Raw genomic sequence first — 19,215 nt, forward strand, 5'->3', positions numbered from 1 at the left:
AGACCCGACTAGACTCCAGAGACTGGATCATCAATTTAGACGACATATTGTTACCATCGAGTGCAAATGTGGTATCTCGTTATAATCTTTCAGGAAAAACAACTTATTTTCTTTTTAGATTTAAACACCCGTGTGTATTTAAAAAAAAAATTGAAAAGATTTACATTGGGTTTAACCCTTTCACTGCCACACGACAGAAGGTTAACCCTTTACTATCACACAACCGACGGTCGCCGGAGTGAGAGGCTCAATACGCAGGAGCCAAAATCCACAGCAATGGCAGAGCGAGAGGACTGAGTGAAAGGTTCAATGGTGAAGTAGTCTGTGGTGGGAGGGGTACAGTTATCATCAATCAGATATATTGATATATACAGATATATTGATAGATAACTTATTATGATTATGATATTGTAAGGAAGCGGCAGGTTCCCGCTTGGAGACCAGGTTGCCGGGTAGCGTGTATATTTTCCTTAACGCACTTTCACTTCCGCGTTCGGGTTCCGCGATCTGATTGGCCACTGACGTTTCTCTCAGCGCCAATCACGTTACGCCTAGTTCTGCCTCTAACAGCCTGCTAGCTAGCTAACGCCTAGCTCTATCACTGGTTAAGCTTAGGCGACTCTTTTGAAGTTGGTTAAGGTTAGAGTTTGCTCGCAAAGGGTTTCCCAGCCAGAAAAAGATAACCCCAATGGAAAAACACGCAGAACAGATCGCCAACACTGGCGCGTCCCCAAAGAAGATGGACAGGAGCACTTGGATCGGCCCCCGAGTGCCCCCCCCCCCCCCCCCCCCCCCCCCATAGCAGAAGAGGTCCTTACCGTATCCAGTGGTCTTCCCAGAGCTGGTATTCAGGGAAGACGGCTGGGGAGGCGTTGGTCCTCTCGTGCTCCTTCCTGGCCTTCTCCATGGCCTTCTCGTAGCTCTCCTGGGCCTGCGGACGGTGGACAAACAGAGCTTACTTTCTTTGGTCCGTACCTATTCCGCTGTTAAGTGGCGACATAGCCACCTTCCAGTCAACAGATTCTGGGGCCCCAAGCTTCCTGCGTTGGCCTGAAGCTCACGTCTTTTCAACGCGCCTCAGTGTCCCTTGTTGTTTTAATAGATCAGAGTCCTGGGATCATGTGCTCCTAGTATCTCCCGCCGTCTGAAGCGGAGCGTTTGGCCCCCCGGACATGAATACACACGTCACGCACGCAGTACAGTATCAGGCGTCAGACTAGGGTGAGTAAAATCAAGATGATTGACTCCCTAAGGAGACCAACAGCATATTATTATTGGAGATACACATTATGAAAATGTATGATGTATGAAACCAGATGACCGGACCTGTTCGAAGAAGCCGTGCTGCTCGTAGGCGATGGCGGTGGCCGTCTCGGGGAACTTGCACCTCTTCTGCCACAGCCCCGCCCACATGTCCTCCTCCTGCAGCAGGGAGTAGAGCTCGGCCAGCGAGTCCAGGATCTCCTATTGGACAGGACAGGGGGGGGGCGGGGTTACGAAAGAAATAATACATTGGACGAGATGATACTATAAACCAGGGGTGTAACGATGCATCGATTAATTTGAAATGCATCGATTCTAATGTGACGATTCAACTGCATCGATTTGAAAATGTTAGAATCGATTATAATCTAAATTAATCGGGGGGGGGGGGAAATTATATATATTTTTTTTTAATGTTTTTTTGTTGTTGTGTGTATTGCTATTATAGTCCATTCATGCTGAGTGCATTTTTGGGGAATTAACGGATAGAAAATGTATCGAATCGAATCGTGGTCAAATGAAGAGATTTCACGACACATTGAATCGTTGCCTGAATAATCGTAATCGAAATGAATCGTTGCGAGGTCGCATCATTACACCCCTACTGTAAACGGATATGACGTGAACTCCGCTAAACGGACTGCATTTATACAGTGCTGCTGCTTTCATCCAAAGCGCCCGCTCGTCCCGGGCATCTACCATTTTCAGACGACCGCTCTACCCCTCTGCCGTCGCCCCCAGGTTTATACTCGCTGTATAATGACAATAAATTTTTTTTAATCTAAATCCAATACAAATATCATGGTGCTATTTCTGATCCAACTTAAAAATATACAGTATGTATATATATAGTTTTTTTCTCCCCTGTATATATATCATGGATGGCGGTATAGTAAAAATCAATACCTTTGCATGGATCCATGAAGATATATCTTTATATTCTGCACACCTCCCAGCCCCACTGTGAATCAGGGGTGCAATGCAATCGCAACGCGTCGATCCTAAGGTGACGATTCAACTGCATCGATTTGAAAATGTAAGAATAGATTATTTAAAAATATATATTATTATTATTGGGGCTGTCAAAATTAATGCTTTAACTTGAGATTAATTTAAATTATTTAAAGCATTAAAATAAATGTATCTAGATTAATCTATGGGGTGAAAAATCTTCAATCTTAGCGCCGCGGATATAAGAAAGAGGTCTATAGCTGAGTCAATGTTGATGGTTTTGTTGAACATTTGTATTTCACTGCAGGAGAGAAACTGTATTCAAAGAAAGCTATTAAAATAGTCTTTGAATCTAAATATACTTTCTTTGTGTTGATTTTACATTCATTCCATGATTTTACTCAAGTAAATATCTGTTACAAGCTTCGGTCTTAAGTAGAAAAATGCTATTTTTAATCTTGATTAATCTAGATTAATTACAGAAAATTGTGAGATAAATTAGCAAAACATTTTTTATCTATTGACAGCACTAATTATTATATATATATAATTTATGTTGATTTTTTATTGACCTATAGTCCATTCATGCTGAGTGAATCAGTTCCCCCAGCCACATTTGTGTATTCATTTTTTGGGGAATTAACTGATCGAAAATTGTATTGAATCGCATCGTGGTCAAATGAAGAGATTTCATGATGCATTGAATCGTTGCCTGAAGAATTGTAATCGAATTTCCTCATTTTACTTATTTATTAAACGGAAACGAACGATTAAAAAACAATCCGTTTCGACAATGTTGACTGCAAACAAGTCATTGATAAGCGACGGCCAGATTAGACACATAGCCATAATTGAAGACATAGATTATGCGTTTAGAGCGCTATCAGTGAAGTGGGTGCTGGCATTCAACCATGACCATGTTCACCAGTGGCATCCAAAGTGTTAATAACAGAATATTGGGTCCCAGCCCTAGTGAAGACCAGATCCCCCTCATGGTGACCCAGTCCTAGTGAACACCAGATCCCCCTCATGGTGACCCAGCCCTAGTGAACACCAGATCCCTCTCATGGTGACCCAGCCCTAGTGAACACCAGATCCCCCTCATGGTGACCCAGCCCTAGTGAACACCAGATCCCCCTCATGGTGACCCAGCCCTAGTGAAGACCAGATCCCCCTCATGGTGACCCAGCTCCCTAGTGAACACCAGATCCCCCTCACGGTGACCCAGCCCTAGTGAACACCAGATCCCCCCTCATGGTGACCCAGCCCTAGTGAACACCAGATCCCCCTCATGGTGACCCAGCCCTAGTGAACACCAGATCCCCCTCATGGTGACGCAGCCCTAGTGAACACCAGATCCCCCTCACGGTGTCCCAGCTAGGGATGGGAATCGAAAACCGGTTCCCTAATTGGCCGATGCCTGGAACCGTGTGGCTCCTGTGACTTTCGATTCCCTTAACGCTGCCAGGTTTTTCCTACAGTTGCGCGCGTTAGCATGTAGCCATGGCAGACTCTATTTGATTCCTTAAGGGCTCGAAATTGCCTGGCTTTTGGTCATATGCTCCCGAAATGCTCCCGCTGTTTGGCTACTTCTATGTGCAGTGAAAACTACTTGAATGCTTTAGAACATGGTCATTGATTTAGTTTAGGGTGAGCTAAAATTAGCCGCGGAGCTATCGCTAGCTAACGTGAGCTAACGCTATTTAATCAAGCTCACAAAGAGAGATAAACAGCTGACAGCGGATAGTACAGGTACAAATACAATAAAACAGCGGGTGGGGACTGTTGTGTAAACATTGTACTCTTTAGTTCACATATAATAAGAGCCGGATTGTTTATTTACTAAGTCTCTACTCTGAGTCCGTCAGACAGGAAGTACCATGGTGCAACATACAAATGTGTCCGTGTAGCAACACAAGCCAATACCTACAGGACAGGGGCCCGGGGAGGGAGCTCTGTGTGTCTGTGTGTGTGTGTGTGAGACAGAAGTCAAGAGGAATAACGACTGTTATTCAATAGATTAAATTAGTTTAAGAATAAAAAAATAAATACATTTTAAGAGAATCTCAAATACATTATTTTATTTAAGTGTAGGCTATAGTTAATGTTTTATTTTTTGTATTTTTCTGACATGGTAAATGGCTGCTTTTTTATATAGCGCTTTTATCCAAAGCGCTTTACAATTTGTTCCTTACATTTTACCCAATCACTCACACATTCACACAACGACGGCGCAGGCAACCATGCAAGGTGCCAACCTGCTCATCGGGAGCAGTTAGGGGTTAAGTGTCTTGCTCAAGGACACATCGACACGCTGCCCGGGAGGAGCGGGAATCGAACCGGGAACCTCCGGATTGCCAGACGACTGCTCTACCTCCCGAGCCACTGTCGCCCCTGACATGGGGGCTCAACAATAAATGACAATCAGAAATGTCAAGTTGCATGTTGTTATTCTAACCAGCTTAGTTCTGTTGCATTTCCAATTTATTTATTTAAATTATAAATTGATCAGGTATCGATAAGAGAATCGATAAAGAATCGAATCGATAAGCAGAATCGATAATGGAATCGTATCGATAAAATCCTATCAATTCCCATCCCTAGTCCCAGCCCTAGTGAACACCAGATCCCCCCTCATGGTGACCCAGCCCTAGTGAACACCAGATCCCCCTCATGGTGACCCAGCCCTAGTGAACACCAGATCCCCCTCATGGTGACCCAGCCCTAGTGAAGACCAGATCCCCCTCATGGTGACCCAGCCCTAGTGAAGACCAGATCCCCCTCACGGTGACCCAGCCCTAGTGAAGACCAGATCCCCCTCATGGTGACCCAGCCCTAGTGAAGACCAGATCCCCCTCACGGTGACCCAGCCCTAGTGAACACCAGATCCCCCTCACGGTGACCCAGCCCTAGTGAACACCAGATCCCCCTCACGGTGACCCAGCCCTAGTGAACACCAGATCCCCCTCATGGTGACCCAGCCCTAGTGAAGACCAGATCCCCCTCATGGTGACCCAGCCCTAGTGAACACCAGATCCCCCTCATGGTGACCCAGCCCTAGTGAACACCAGATCCCCCTCATGGTGTCCCAGCCCTAGTGAAGACCAGATCCCCCTCATGGTGACCCATCCCTAGTGAACACCAGATCCCTACCTGCTGCGGGGGCGTGATGCTCTCCTGCTCGTAGAACTCGGTGCTCTGCTTGGGCTTGCTGTGCAGACTGAGGCCCTTCTCGAAGGCCTGCTGCTCCAGCATCAGCGTGGAGCGCAGCCACAGGTTGTGGGTCTTGCCCAGGTACTTCAGCACGCAGGGCCGGATGGGGATGGGGGGCGCGCACTGAGACATGGCCTCCACGAAGCAGTTCAGGGCGCTGGGCTGGCAGTCCCTCTGGGCCTGGTGGCTGCCACTGCAGAGGAAGGGGCTCATCTCCCCCGACAGGGCCTGGGGGAGGGGGGGGAGAGAGAGAGAGGGAGAGAGAGAGAGCGAGAGTGAGTGAGTGAGTGAGTGAGAAAGAGAGTGAGTGAGTGAGTGAGTGAGTGAGTGAGTGAGTGAGTGAGTGAGTGAGTGAGTGAGTGAGTGAGTGAGTGAGTGAGTGAGTGAGTGTGGAGTAGAGGGAGAAATATATGGGGGTTGAGAGATTGTTAAGTAAGAGAGAGCGATGGAGAAAGATAGGGGAAGAGAGAGAGAGTGAAGTAGAGAGATGGAGAAAGATAGGGGAAGAGAGAGAGTGAAGTAGAGAGATGGAGAAAGATAGGGGAAGAGAGAGTGAAATAGAGAGAGATTGAGAAAGATAGGGAAGAGAGAGTGAAGTAGAGAGAGATGGAGAAAGATAAGGGAAGAGAGAGAGAGTGAAGTAAATAGAGAGATGGAGAAAGATAAGGGAAGAGAGAGAGTGAAGTAGAGAGAGATGGAGAAAGATAAGGGGAGAGAGAGAGAAGTAGAGAGAGATGGAGAAAGATAAGGGAAGAGAGAGAGTGAAGTAGAGAGATGGAGAAAGATAAGGGAAGAGAGAGAGTGAAGTAGAGAGATGGAGAAAGATAAAGGAAGAGAGAGAGAGAGTGAAGTAGAGAGATGGAGAAAGATAAGGGAAGAGAGAGAGTGAAGTAGAGAGAGATGGAGAAAGATAGGGGAAGAGAGAGAGTGAAGTAGAGAGAGATGGAGAATGATAGGGGAAGAGAGATGGAGAACGATAGGGGAAGAGAGAGAGTGAAGTAGAGAGATGGAGAACGATAAGGGAAGAGAGAGAGTGAAGTAGAGAGCGAGAGATGGAGAAAGATAAGGGAAGAGAGAGAGTGAAGTAGAGAGATGGAGAAAGATAAGGGAAGAGAGAGAGTGAAGTAGAGAGAGATGGAGAAAGATAAGGGAAGAGAGAGAGTGAAGTAGAGAGAGATGGAGAAAGATAAGGGAAGAGAGAGAGTGAAGTAGAGAGAGATGGAGAAAGATAGGGGAAGAGAGAGAGAGTGAAGTAGAGAGCGAGAGAGATGGAGAAAGATAAGGGAAAGAGAGAGAGAGAGTGAAGTAGAGAGAGAGAGATGGAGAAAGATATGGGGGTTGAGAGAGTGAAGTAGAGAGCGAGAGAGATGGAGAAAGATAAGGGAAAGAGAGAGAGAGAGTGAAGTAGAGAGAGAGAGATGGAGAAAGATATGGGGGTTGAGAGAGTGAAGTAGAGAGCGAGAGAGATGGAGAAAGATAAGGGGGAGAGAGAGTGAAGTAGAGAGAGATGGAGAAAGATATAGGGGAAGAGAGAGAGTGAAGTAGAGAGCGAGAGAGATGGAGAAAGATATGGAGGTTGAGAGTGTGAAGTAGAGAGAGGGGGGTACCACACCACACCAACCTGACTGACTGTATCTGCAGTGCAGTGGATGATGTGTCACGCAGAGGACGCCACACAATACATTTCACACGAAATGGCAGAGTTGAGAAGGTGAAATGGAATTAAGTGAAAATTAAAATAAAAAAAAAGGAGAACAGCGGGAGAGAGAACAGGGACGTCTGGGACAGACACCACGCAAACCGAGCATCCTGTCCGTTCTCCTACAACAACCCACAGGTTTACTCGTAAACAGGGGCGGGGAAAAACGGAAAAAAAAAAACGATACCGGCCACGAGGAAAACGTAATTTTCATAACAATCTCAATATTAGCACGGGATAATGGGCAAAGCCGATGTGGCTGGGGGAGGACCGACAGGGCCCATGTGTCAAACTAAAGCCTGAACCAACAGAAAATCGCTATCCTATCCATTACCGCGGGATAATCAGTCATACGGACATCGAGCCTGAGCCACAATAATCACTCCCATCCCCCCCCCCCCCCCACCCCCCCACACATAAATTGATTTTGGTCGCCGCGCGCCGGGGTGGCCTGAAAACGCTATAAGCTCCGATACGCATCAGAATAAATATATGTGACCTATTTGTGACTTCATAGCCGTCGCCGCGGAATGAAAACATCATCATTAAGAGACGTGATTTAAAAAAATATATAATCTTTACGCCTCTATTTCCAGCGCCTTTTAGGAGGAGGGGGTTTAATGGCTCAATCACTTCACATTGAGAGCTTTTAAAACGCGCGACTCTGAATACTCCGGCATCTGCTTCGTTAAACTCATTAGTCTTTTTTTCCCCCATATTTAGCCTAAGCGAATCTGTCCTGATTAGACGGTAATGGACGCTCTTAAGACAGAATCGGGTTCGACGAGGTTAGAGTAGCTGTCCGCTTATGTCACTCATAACTGACGCCTCAAAAGGAGAGGAGGTGGTGGGTATTTTGCGCGCGTGTGTGTGTGTGTGTGTGCGTATGTGTGTATCAGATGGAGAATAAACAGGCTATGTGTAAGTACACCCCCCCCCCCCCCCGCCCCTAGCTGGATTCCATGCACTCGTTAACAGTGATTGTAGGCACCCGTTTGGTCTGTATTATCCTTAATTCAATAGTATTGACCTAATAAATGGTCATTTACCTATTGCTGATTGTCTGATTGGAAGGATTGTTAGACCAAAGTGTTTTTAATCAATAAATATATATATATATTTATTTTTTCTCTCGATACTAAGTGAGTGTCGTGCCGTCTCCTCTCTCTATTTGTAAGTATGCCACAATAGGAGCAGAGAGTAGAAAATAGCGTGCACATGTACGGTGTGTGTGTGTGTGTGTGTGTGTGTGTGTGTGTGTGTGTGTGGGTGAGTGTGTGTGTGTGTGTGAGTGTGTGTGAGTGTGTGTGAGTGTGTGTGAGTGTGTGTGAGTGTGAGTGTGAGTGTGTGTGAGTGTGTGTGTGTGTGTGCGTGTGAGTGTGTGTGTGTGTGTGTGCGTGTGAGTGTGTGTGTGTGTGCGTGTGTGTGTGTGTATGTAGTGGTGGGAGGCAGTGACCTGTGTCCGGGAGTGTGACGGTCAGTTTAGATGAGTGATGACACGGAGGGGGGAGGAGTCACATGACCTCTGTCCCAAAGTTTGTACGAGGAAGTCAGAGGTAAGCGACAGCTGTGATTGGAGGATCAAGAAAAGGGGCAGGGTTTGAGACAGGTCTATTCAACCCTCCCCTGTCACGAACGCTGTTTCTTGCCTCCCACAAGCCGGCTGCAATGTGGACTAAGTCATACATAGCACAAGTCCCCTCCGGTACTTGAGGTAACAGCAGTCGCATCTTTTCACCTGCGCAGCTCGATCTCTCAGTGGCGAGGAGTAACGCGTGGGAGGCTCACGCTGCCCCCGCCACTTCCTGATTCTACTGCGCAGGCGCACCAACCGACCTGTAGGAGTCGCTGTCCACAACGCCCGATCCCCACCCATCAGTTTCCCACCCCCTAATACGGCCAATGTGTATTAGTACGGACGACCAGCTAAACTGAAAGCAATGTGGAGCGCTGGGCTCGAACAGGCGAGCCCAGCATCTCCGCATTCGTGGCGAGCGCCTTGCCCAATACGCCACGTAGCCGCCCTGTCTATTCTATTTTTATTATTTGTTATTACTGAATGAAACTGTAAACAGAGAGAGGCCTATTGGGACGCTAGATCCTAATGTGAAACACTGATTTACCTTACCTTGCTACCTCTATCTTTTTTTTATGCTCGTTTATGCCTATATTTTTCACTGTTGTGAAGCACTTTGAACTGCCAACTTCTGTATGAAAAGTGCTATACAAATAAAGTGTATTATTATTATTATTATAGTGAGAGTTCTCGTTTCTGCCAGTCTGAATGCAGTATATAGTGGGCGTTCTCTTTTCTTCTCTCTGCCTGACAAAGTGGCAGGTGAATCCAAAAATGCCACAAGACACTTATGTTTCATTAAAAGCCAAAGTGGGCGTCTGAATACAATAGAACCTCCACATAATTCCAGGAACACGTGCCTAAATCAAATTTAGACAAAGACACTAATTCAAGCTCCCAGAACAATCAGTAGCATGTGAGCTTCTCTGTAGCGACTAGGACTAGGAGAAGGTCAGTGGACTATACTCTGTAGTGACTAGGACTAGGAGAAGGTCAGTGGACTATACTCCAGTGGACTAAAAAAAAAAAACATTTTTGTATATATAATATTTTTTTTGCACTAGCTATCTTTGTGAAAGTGGCTTCTCAGCTCTGGTCCAGCTGAAGACAGAGCGGAGGAACAGATTGAGCATGACCTCAGAGTTGCTTTGTCTACCATCACCCCAGACTTTGAGACTCTTGTCAGGAGCAAACAACATCCCCAGTTATCCCATTAGTTCCCTGGGATGTTAAGCTAAGAAGTCTGCTAAGAAGGATATATTATTTATTATTATAATTTTATTTCATTGGGTTTTTAGACCTAGTTGCTTTTGTTGCACTTTCTTGTGTTTATTTCATGTTTTTAACCGTGCATGAAAGATTGTGTATTACTGCAAAAAATAAAATAAAAAAATTGAAATAAAGCATAGTGGTTAAAAAATGTGGGTCGCGACTTAATGACTAAGGAAAATGTTGGGTCCTGAGGCTAGACCAGTTGAGAACCCCTGCTCTAGTGACTAGGAGAACGTCAGTGGACTCACATGCTGCTGCCGGTCGGAGAGGATCTTCCAGAGGCGAGGGAAGAGCTGCACCCAGGACCTCTCGGCCAGCGGCGTGGAGATGTGGCACAGCTGGACCAGGGCGTTCAGCAGCGCCCCCGTCTGAGAAGGAGGGAGAGGACGATGACATCACACACACAACCAGCACCGTCCTCCTGCTGCTCCAGCGCGGTTTGAACAGAGGATGTGATTAAAGGAAACAACAGCCCTGGTGTGACATCATGACCACGCAGGTTCTCATACATTCACTATGGATTTCAGTTCAGCCCGTCTTTCATGGTGGGGAGGAGGTCACACCTTTTTCTGCCGGCACCAAAAAAAAAGAATATATATACAGTACATATGTATTTTATATATATATATATATATATATATATATATATATATATATACAGTACATATGTATTTTATATATATATACAGTACATATGTATTATATATATATACACAGTACATATGTATTTTATATATACAGTAGATATGTATTTTATATATATACAGTACATATGTATTTTATATATATATACAGTACATATGTATTTATTAAGGCTGTCAAAGTTAACGCGGTATTAACGCGCTATCGCCCGATTCTATTAACGCCACTATTTTTTTTTTTACTCACGATTAACTTTTAAGATTTTTTTTCTACTTTTTTTTTTACTAGACTTCACTCGGGTGTATTATTGATGCTCTCATTGATACTATGTTTATTTCTGAAGTGTGTGTGAGATATATATATATATAGAGAGGGGGGGGTGAGAGAGATGAGGAAGGGGCAAGAGAGAAAGAGAGCTGGAGAGTGTGTGTGAGAGAGAGAGGGGGGTGTGTGATTACTCAGCCCTTGTGTGGGTGAACGTAACAAGTTCCTAACGTTTTCTTTCCCCTATTATTTCATGCACACTTTATTCATTGTTTTAAATTATTATTTTCTTTTAAGTTATTTTGTGCATCACTCTGTTTTGAATTTGATGCAAAGCAAGCATTTGTTGACTCTCATGTTGATAAGAGTATTAAAACTTGGAACTTGAAAAATATCCGTTTAAGTTAGATAAAAAAAAAATGCGATTAATTTGCGATTAATCACGAGTTAACTATGGACAATCATGCGATTAATCGCGATTAAATATTTTAATCGATTGACAGCACTAGTATTTATATATATATATACAGTACATATGTATTTTATATATATATACAGTATTATATATATACAGTACATATGTATTTTATATATATACAGTATTATATATATACAGTACATATGTATTTTCAAATCGTTGGTAGGACCAAAATGTATTTAAATAGCTTATTCCACTTTTGTGAGATGGTCTACTGCAACATAAAAAAAATCAAAACATTAGAATACTCGCTTGGCCACATAATTGATTTCCTAATAGGTGACGGCGCACCCATCGCCTTTTGGTTAAAAACTCAAAAGTCCCAAAAGGAAAGAATAATCCGATTCCACACGGGTCGAGACTTGGGGCAACATTTGGATGCAAAAAACCTTGTTGTTGGCTCCTATTCAAGGGGAGTAGCAATTCGAATAAGTACGCCACTTTGACGGAAGTATTTCTCCAACAAATCATTGACCGAAAATAGGAGTGGTCGTTTGTTCTACCAATTGAAAGAATCGTCTGGGTTTTTCGACTTTTTATGATGGAAGTGGCCCGGAAAACCGAAGGAGCGGAAACTTCGTTCTGAATATTATTGTGGGCGGAGCTCCCGTTTGATTACGGCACAGCAGAAAGTTTTGACCGCCCTAACTTAACACCATTACTAGGACTAAAACATTAAAGGAAAACTCCAACATTTTGGGAAATTAGCTTATTTGCCATCTACCCTGGAGTTAGACAAGAAGATGCATAACTTTTTCTTCTCTGTGCATGCAGTAGGAGTAGGAAGGCGTTTGGAACTAGGCTAATGGAGGAACCTACTTCCAGTGACTGACGCTAAGCTAGGCTAACGGTGCACGTCTTCCTACTCCTACTGCATGCACATAGAAGAAAAAGGTATGCATCTTCTTGTCTAACTCCAGGGTAGATGGCAAATAAGCTAATTTCCCAAAAATGTGGAGTTTTCCTTTAACAAATCACCCAAACGGGGGTCCGTGTTGGGATGGCCCAGGGACAGAGGAGGGACCCTCCTTTACCTTGACCTCCCGCAGCGAGTCCAGGAACTTGTCGTGGCGGTTGGTGAGCATGTGCAGCTGGTTCCCGGCGTCTCTCTCCGCCTGCTCCTTGGTCTTGGGGACGGCCGTCTGGTCACCGGGCGCCAGCTCGATGTCTATCTCCACGTCCTGGAGAGGGCAGAGGCGAGGAACACAGAGAGAACCAACATGCCTCCATTAGGACGGCGTTAAACATGTCCCTTAACTCAATCTGCGCCGTCCACGCGTATATATATACACGTGTTTGGTCAGTTTTACTTTTTTCCCCCGATTTTAATATTCTATTCAGTGTCACGGACCTATATGTTAGCGTTAAAAAGGCATACTGGGACCCCGCGGGTGCAGTACCGACCAGATCCTGCTAGGTGGCAGTATTGAGAGTGCAGTAAACCCTGTTCCAGACTGTGCGTTACGTCTAAGCCCCTCCGGGCGGAGCATTTTGGACCAGGCCAGCCGAGCGGTTCACCCCGATCACATTAAATCATGTCCAGGACACTTGATGCACGTGTTGTGCCGGATTATGTCGGGGACCCGATGGACACCAATACTGGAAATCGCGATCAGACAATTGGAATATTCTTTTTGGAATACCCCCGATCAAAGGTAAGGACTATCTGACGTCAATTCCACCTTGATCCTACAATGTTTTCACATCGATCCAGCTGATCAGCGTGTGTGGTGTTCAAAACGAATGCCGTTACTGGCGATCAAAGCATCAAAAAACGACCCACCACCCCCCCTTTCATGGATTCATGATGAAACATAATACCCATTATATACATTTGATTTGGAAATAGTAGCGTGTCTGAAACGCCAATGCTTTTATCAGAATTCACGTAGCGCCCTATAACTCAGCTTTTCAGGAATTAGCCCGGACCACGGTATAACGCGTGAACGTATACATGAAAAAATGTATTCTTCTTTGCATGTTCGACAGAAGATACGGACTGTCAAATGACCACAGTATTGTCTCCATGGCTATAATATAGATATAGCTCTACAAACAAGGTGACGCACCCCTATCTTCAAAGCGTGGCCCAGTAATGGCTGGCAGTGAATGAGTTAAGAGTTATTCTTGTTATTTTTTTTTGCTTCTAGTTTTTTCTTTTGTGTTTTTAAACCTTGGCGTTTTGCAAAGGTTTCCAGAAGCGTTCAGCTGCTTGCGGTGTGGAGTGCGAGGGATTAGGAGCCGGCGTTAACAGATGTTGGGAGGAGACGGACAGCGTGACGCATGAGAACACTTGACTGGTGTCGGCCTGAGGACCTGAGGAGCGCAGCGTGTGGAGAGCTGTGCTGCCCGCGGTGGATAGTGTGCTAATTTATGAGACAAAGCACGTCTCTCTATGCATCATGGTTTGTGTGTTTGTGTCTTCTGAAGTCTCTCTCGCTCTCCCTCTCTCCCCCTCCCTCCCTCTCTCTCCCCCTCCCTCCCCCTCCCTCTCTTTCTCCCCCTCCCTCCCTCTCTCCCTCCCCCCCCCTCTCTCTCTCCCTCCCCCTCTCTCTCTCCCTCCTTTCTCTCCTCTCTCTCTCCCCCCTATCTCTCTCTCTTTCCCCCTCCATCCCGCTCCCTCCTCTCTCCCTCCCCCTCCCCCTCCCTCTCTCTCTCCCCCTCCCTCCCGCTCCCCCCCGCTCCCCTCATCTCTCTCTCTCCCTCCCTCTCTCCCCCCCTCCCTCCCTCTCTCACCTCCTCCTTCGTCTCGCTGTTCTCCCGCTCGCGCGGCTCCTGCTTGACGTGCGTTGCCATGGCGAAGGCGGCACGGTCGTGGCTGTCGGCCAGGTTGATGACGTTGGTGATGGAGGGCAGCATGGAGCCCTGGCAGCTGGTGCCGATGGTGCTGGAGGTGCTGCTGGTGCTGCTGGTGCTGCTGGTGCGCTCACACACCGCCAGGAGCAGCTACACACAGAGACACACACAGAGAGACACACACACAGAGTTAGACACACACACACACACAGAGAGACACACACACACACAGAGACACACACACAGACACAGAGAGAGACACACACGCACACAGAGAGAGAGAGACACACACACACAAATAATGTAAATTTTTTTCTTTTCTTTTTTCTTTTTTTTTAATTGCAGGCCTGGCGATTTGATAATTGCATCATTCCAAATCGCGATTTCGATTAAAAATCGATTAATCGTGCAGCCCTAATATATCGGCAAATATATAATGGCTGGTGATAGTTTTATTGATCGCATCGGTCAGATGATGTGAACAACTGATGATTATGTTATGTGTGTGTTTGGGTAATGTTGCATATGATGCACAACATTGTTTCAGTATAAATAGTATGTACAAAGTGTGATCATCATAGAAAGTTGTTTCATTTATACAGATCATATCAGCATCATAATATCGGTCATCGGCCATAAGAGAAAAGATAACAGTATCGGCTCAAACGTTCACACGGGGTGCAATCCCTGAGAAAAAGATACAAAGGAAACATACACCTCAACCTTTTTAACGCTAAATAGAAAATACTTTTAACCCTTTCACTGCCACACGACACAGAAGGTTAACCCTTTACTATCACACAACCGCGGCGCTAATGATGCTAATGATGGAGCATCGCCCGTCGGTTGTGTGATAGTAAAAGGGCTAACCGTCTAGTATCGTCACAGTGAAAGGGTTAACCCGGCTGTCGTGTGGCAGGTAGGTTTGTAGGCAGTTGGGTGGGCTGTTATATATTATTATGTACGCAGTATACAGTATATGCATGTGTGTACTGTGTGTAGGTATGTTTGTATTAACACGTATCTTTTGAATGTATTCTGGTATTTTATAACATGTATATTTTTGTATGTTTGATTTTATAAAACAGGGGAAGTTCTCGATAAGCCTCTCTAGCTTCTAACTTCTCCTTCACAATATGGTTATAACTAGGGATGCTCGATATTGGCTTTTTACCGATACCGATATACCGATATTGTCCAACTCTTAATTTCCGATACCGATATCAACCAATATCAACCGATACCTATATATGCAGGGTTTCCCCCCCCAAAAACGGAATAATTTCAGGTAATTAACATTACATACCGGTATCTCTTGTTGTGGAATTAACACAACATTATGCATACTTTTGACAATAAATAAAATCAGAATTTGTTCCTACTTGCTTGCCTGTGTAAATAAAGGTTATAGAAATGTAAAAAAAAAAAAAAAAAAAAAAACAGATACCGATATTTTCCGTTATCACATTTTAAAGCCGATATCGGGCCGATAATATCGGACATCCCTAGTTATAACTTAGTATGTATTGTTTTTACTTTTGTTTAACTGTTAATAAATACAAATACAAAGGGTTAAATGCTAAACGGAGAGAGGTATCTGAGCGGCGCACCTCGATGCACTGTTTGATCCAGAAGTGGCTGCCCATGGCCTCCCAGTTCTGGGAGCAGCAGACGTACAGCAGGCGCTCGTAGACGCGGCGCTTCATGCTGAGGTCGAACACCTCGAAGAACTTGGCCCGGATCAGCGGCTGGGCGCAGCGCAGGCCCGACAGGAAGGCCGGCTCCAGCTTGGACGTGATGTCACTTCCTGAGAGACTCTCGTCCTGAAACAAGTGACAAGGAGAGGATATAAAAGAAATTTTAAAACACAAAGTCAAAAAAACTTTTCTTTTTAATTTACAAGACCGAAGCTGAATGTCATTTAATTTATCACACAAGCAATTAATTAACTGCAAACACAACGCCGGGACCCGATCATTAATTTTCCACCCAAGTATCGCAGCTAGAATTACGAGACAAATATAGTCTCTTCTGTTAGAACTCGCGACGTGTCAAAACTTCTGGATGAGAAGCGGAATAGGAGGTTTTGATGTGATGTGATGGGGGGGGGGGGGGGGGGGGGGGGGGGTCACAGAGGGAGCGGGAGATGGCCGCTCCCCACTGGATGTTTAGATAGGAAGTAAAGTGTCTGTGATGGGGAGACTAGACGGCCGGGGCTGTAAAACCACTAACGGCTCCACATTAAACACAGTAATAACCAACGTCATCATTCTTAGATCATTCCGCAGCTCTGGCAAATGGGCGTCGTGGGTGCTATTCGACATAACAGAAGGATGGTGGAGGAGGAGGAGGAGGAAGGGAGGAAGAGATGGATGGATGGGTAGAGCAAGTGTGAGAGAGAGAGCGAGAGCGAGAGTCAGAGAGCAAAGGCGAGACGGCCACGCAGCTGCACATTAGAGCTATTTTCGCCATCCACTTATTCACATAAATGGCCGCGGGACAGATGCTGGGTCGTTTCATTATCTTTATTAGTCCGTGTCAATCAGGGCTCTACAGCGGGTTTTAAGTCTCGGGACACGAGGAAGCAGCTGTCAGTAGACGAGGACGGACGAGGGACCACTGGGAACGGGAGAGGACGAGGAGGGCCACTGGGAACGGGAGAGGACGAGGAGGACCACTGGGAACGGGAGAGGACGAGGAGGGCTAGTGGGAACGGGAGAGGAGGAGGAGGGCTACTGGGAACGGGAGAGGACGAGGAGGGCTAGTGGGAACGGGAGAGGACGAGGGGGGCTAGTGGGAACGGGAGAGGAGGAGGAGGGCTAGTGGGAACGGGAGAGGACGAGGAGGGCTACTGGGAACGGGAGAGGACGAGGAGGGCTAGTGGGAACGGGAGAGGACGAGGGGGGCTAATGGGAACGGGAGAGGAGGAGGAGGGCTAGTGGGAACGGGAGAGGAGGAGGAGGGCTAGTGGGAACGGGAGAGGACGAGGAGGGCTAGTGGGAACGGGAGAGGAGGAGGAGGGCTAGTGGGAACGGGAGAGGAGGAGGAGGGCTAGTGGGAACGGGAGAGGAGGAGGAGGGCTAGTGGGAACGGGAGAGGACGAGGAGGGCTAGTGGGAACGGGAGAGGAGAAGGAGGGCTAGTGGGAACGGGAGAGGACGAGGAGGGCTAGTGGGAACGGGAGAGGAGGGCTAGTGGGAACGGGAGAGGAGGAGGAGGGCTAGTGGGAACGGGAGAGGACGAGGAGGGGCTAGTGGGAACGGGAGAGGAGGAGGAGGGCCAGTGGGAACGGGAGAGGAGGAGGGCTAGTGGGAACGGGAGAGGAGGGCTAGTGGGAACGGGAGAGGACGAGGAGGGCTAGTGGGAACAGGAGAGGAGGAGGAGGACTAGTGGGAATGGGAGAGGAGGAGGAGGGCTAGTGGGAACGGGAGAGGACGAGGAGGGCTAGTGGGAACGGGAGAGGACGAGGGCTAGTGGGAACGGGAGAGGACGAGGAGGGCTAGTGGGAACGGGAGAGGAAGGCTAGTGGGAACGGGAGAGGACGAGGAGGAGGGCTAGTGGGAACGGGAGAGGACGAGGCTAGTGGGAACGGGAGAGGACGAGGAGGAGGGCTAGTGGGAACGGGAGAGGAGGAGGAGGGCTAGTGGGAACGGGAGAGGACGAGGAGGGCTAGTGGGAACGGGAGAGGAAGGCTAGTGGGAACGGGAGAGGAAGGCTAGTGGAACAGGAGAGGACGAGGAGGGCTAGTGGGAACGGGAGAGGAGGAGGAGGGCTAGTGGGAACGGGAGAGGAGGGCTAGTGGGAACGGGAGAGGAGGAGGAGGGCTAGTGGGAACGGGAGAGGACGAGGAGGGGGGCTAGTGGGAACGGGACAGGAGGGCTAGTGGGAACGGGAGAGGAGGAGGAGGGCTAGTGGGAACGGGAGAGGAGGAGGAGGGCTAGTGGGAACGGGAGAGGACGAGGAGGGCTAGTGGGAACGGGAGAGGAGGGCTAGTGGGAACGGAGAGGACGAGGAGGGCTAGTGGGAACGGGAGAGGACGAGGGCTAGTGGGAACGGGAGAGGAGGGCTAGTGGGAACGGGAGAGGACAAGGAGGGCTAGTGGGAACGGGAGAGGAGGAGGGCTAGTGGAACGGGAGAGGACGAGGAGGGCTAGTGGGAACGGGAGAGGAGGAGGAGGGCTAGTGGGAACGGGAGAGGAGGAGGGCTAGTGGGAACGGGAGAGGAGGACGAGGGCTAGTGGGAACGGGACGAGGACGAGGAGGAGGGCTAGTGGGAACGGGAGAGGACAAGGAGGGCTAGTTGGGAACGGAAGAGGACGAGAGGAGGCTAGTGGGACGGGAGAGGAAGGCTAGTGGGAACAGGAAGAGGACGAGGAGGGCTAGTGGGAACGGGAGAGGAGGAGGGCTAGTGGGAACGGGAGAGGACGAGGAGGGCTAGTGGGAACGGGAGAGGAGGAGGAGGGCTAGTGGGAACGGAGAGGAGGAGGAGGGCTAGTGGGAACGGGACGAGGACGAGGAGGGCTAGTGGGAACGGGAGAGGAGGAGGAGGGCTAGTGGGAACGGGAGAGGACGAGGAGGGCTAGTGGGAACGGGAGGGAGGAGGAGGCTAGTGGGAACGGGAGAGGAGAGGCAGGGCTAGTGGGAACGGGAGAGGAGGAGGAGGGCTAGTGGGAACGGGAGAGGACGAGGAGGGCTAGTGGGAACGGGAGAGGAGGAGGAGGGCTAGTGGGAACGGGAGAGGAGGAGGAGGGCTAGTGGGAACGGGAGAGGAGGAGGAGGGCTAGTGGGAACGGGAGAGGAGGAGGGCTAGTGGGAACGGGAGAGGAGGAGGAGGCTAGTGGGAACGGGAGAGGAGGAGGAGGGCGAGTGGGAACGGGAGAGGAGGAGGAGGGACTAGTGGGAACGGGAGAGGAGGAGGGGGGGCTAGTGGGAACGGGAGAGGAGGAGGGGGGCTAGTGGAACGGGAGGAGGAGGAGGAGGGCTAGTGGGAACGGGAGAGGAGGAGGGGGGGCTAGTGGGAACGGAGAGGAGGAGGAGGGCTAGTGGGAACGGGAGAGGACGAG

General features: G+C 47.9%; 1 protein-coding gene across 1 annotated transcript; it reads right to left on the minus strand.

The window, feature by feature from the left end:
• Positions 1-818: 818 nt before the first annotated feature.
• LOC311247987 (transformation/transcription domain-associated protein-like) lies at positions 819-15,977 on the minus strand (the record flags this gene model as incomplete). Its single annotated transcript, XM_084338956.1, has 7 exons — positions 819-931; positions 1,327-1,464; positions 5,368-5,655; positions 10,223-10,342; positions 12,393-12,539; positions 14,095-14,304; positions 15,765-15,977. Coding segments are annotated over 7 exons (1,229 nt in total), but the record flags the coding sequence as incomplete, so codon positions are not given.
• Positions 15,978-19,215: the final 3,238 nt, after the last annotated feature.

Source organism: Notolepis coatsorum, assembly GCF_963971535.1.
Source record: "Notolepis coatsorum genome assembly, contig: SCAFFOLD_3012, whole genome shotgun sequence".
Classification (NCBI taxonomy): domain Eukaryota; kingdom Metazoa; phylum Chordata; class Actinopteri; order Aulopiformes; family Paralepididae; genus Notolepis; species Notolepis coatsorum.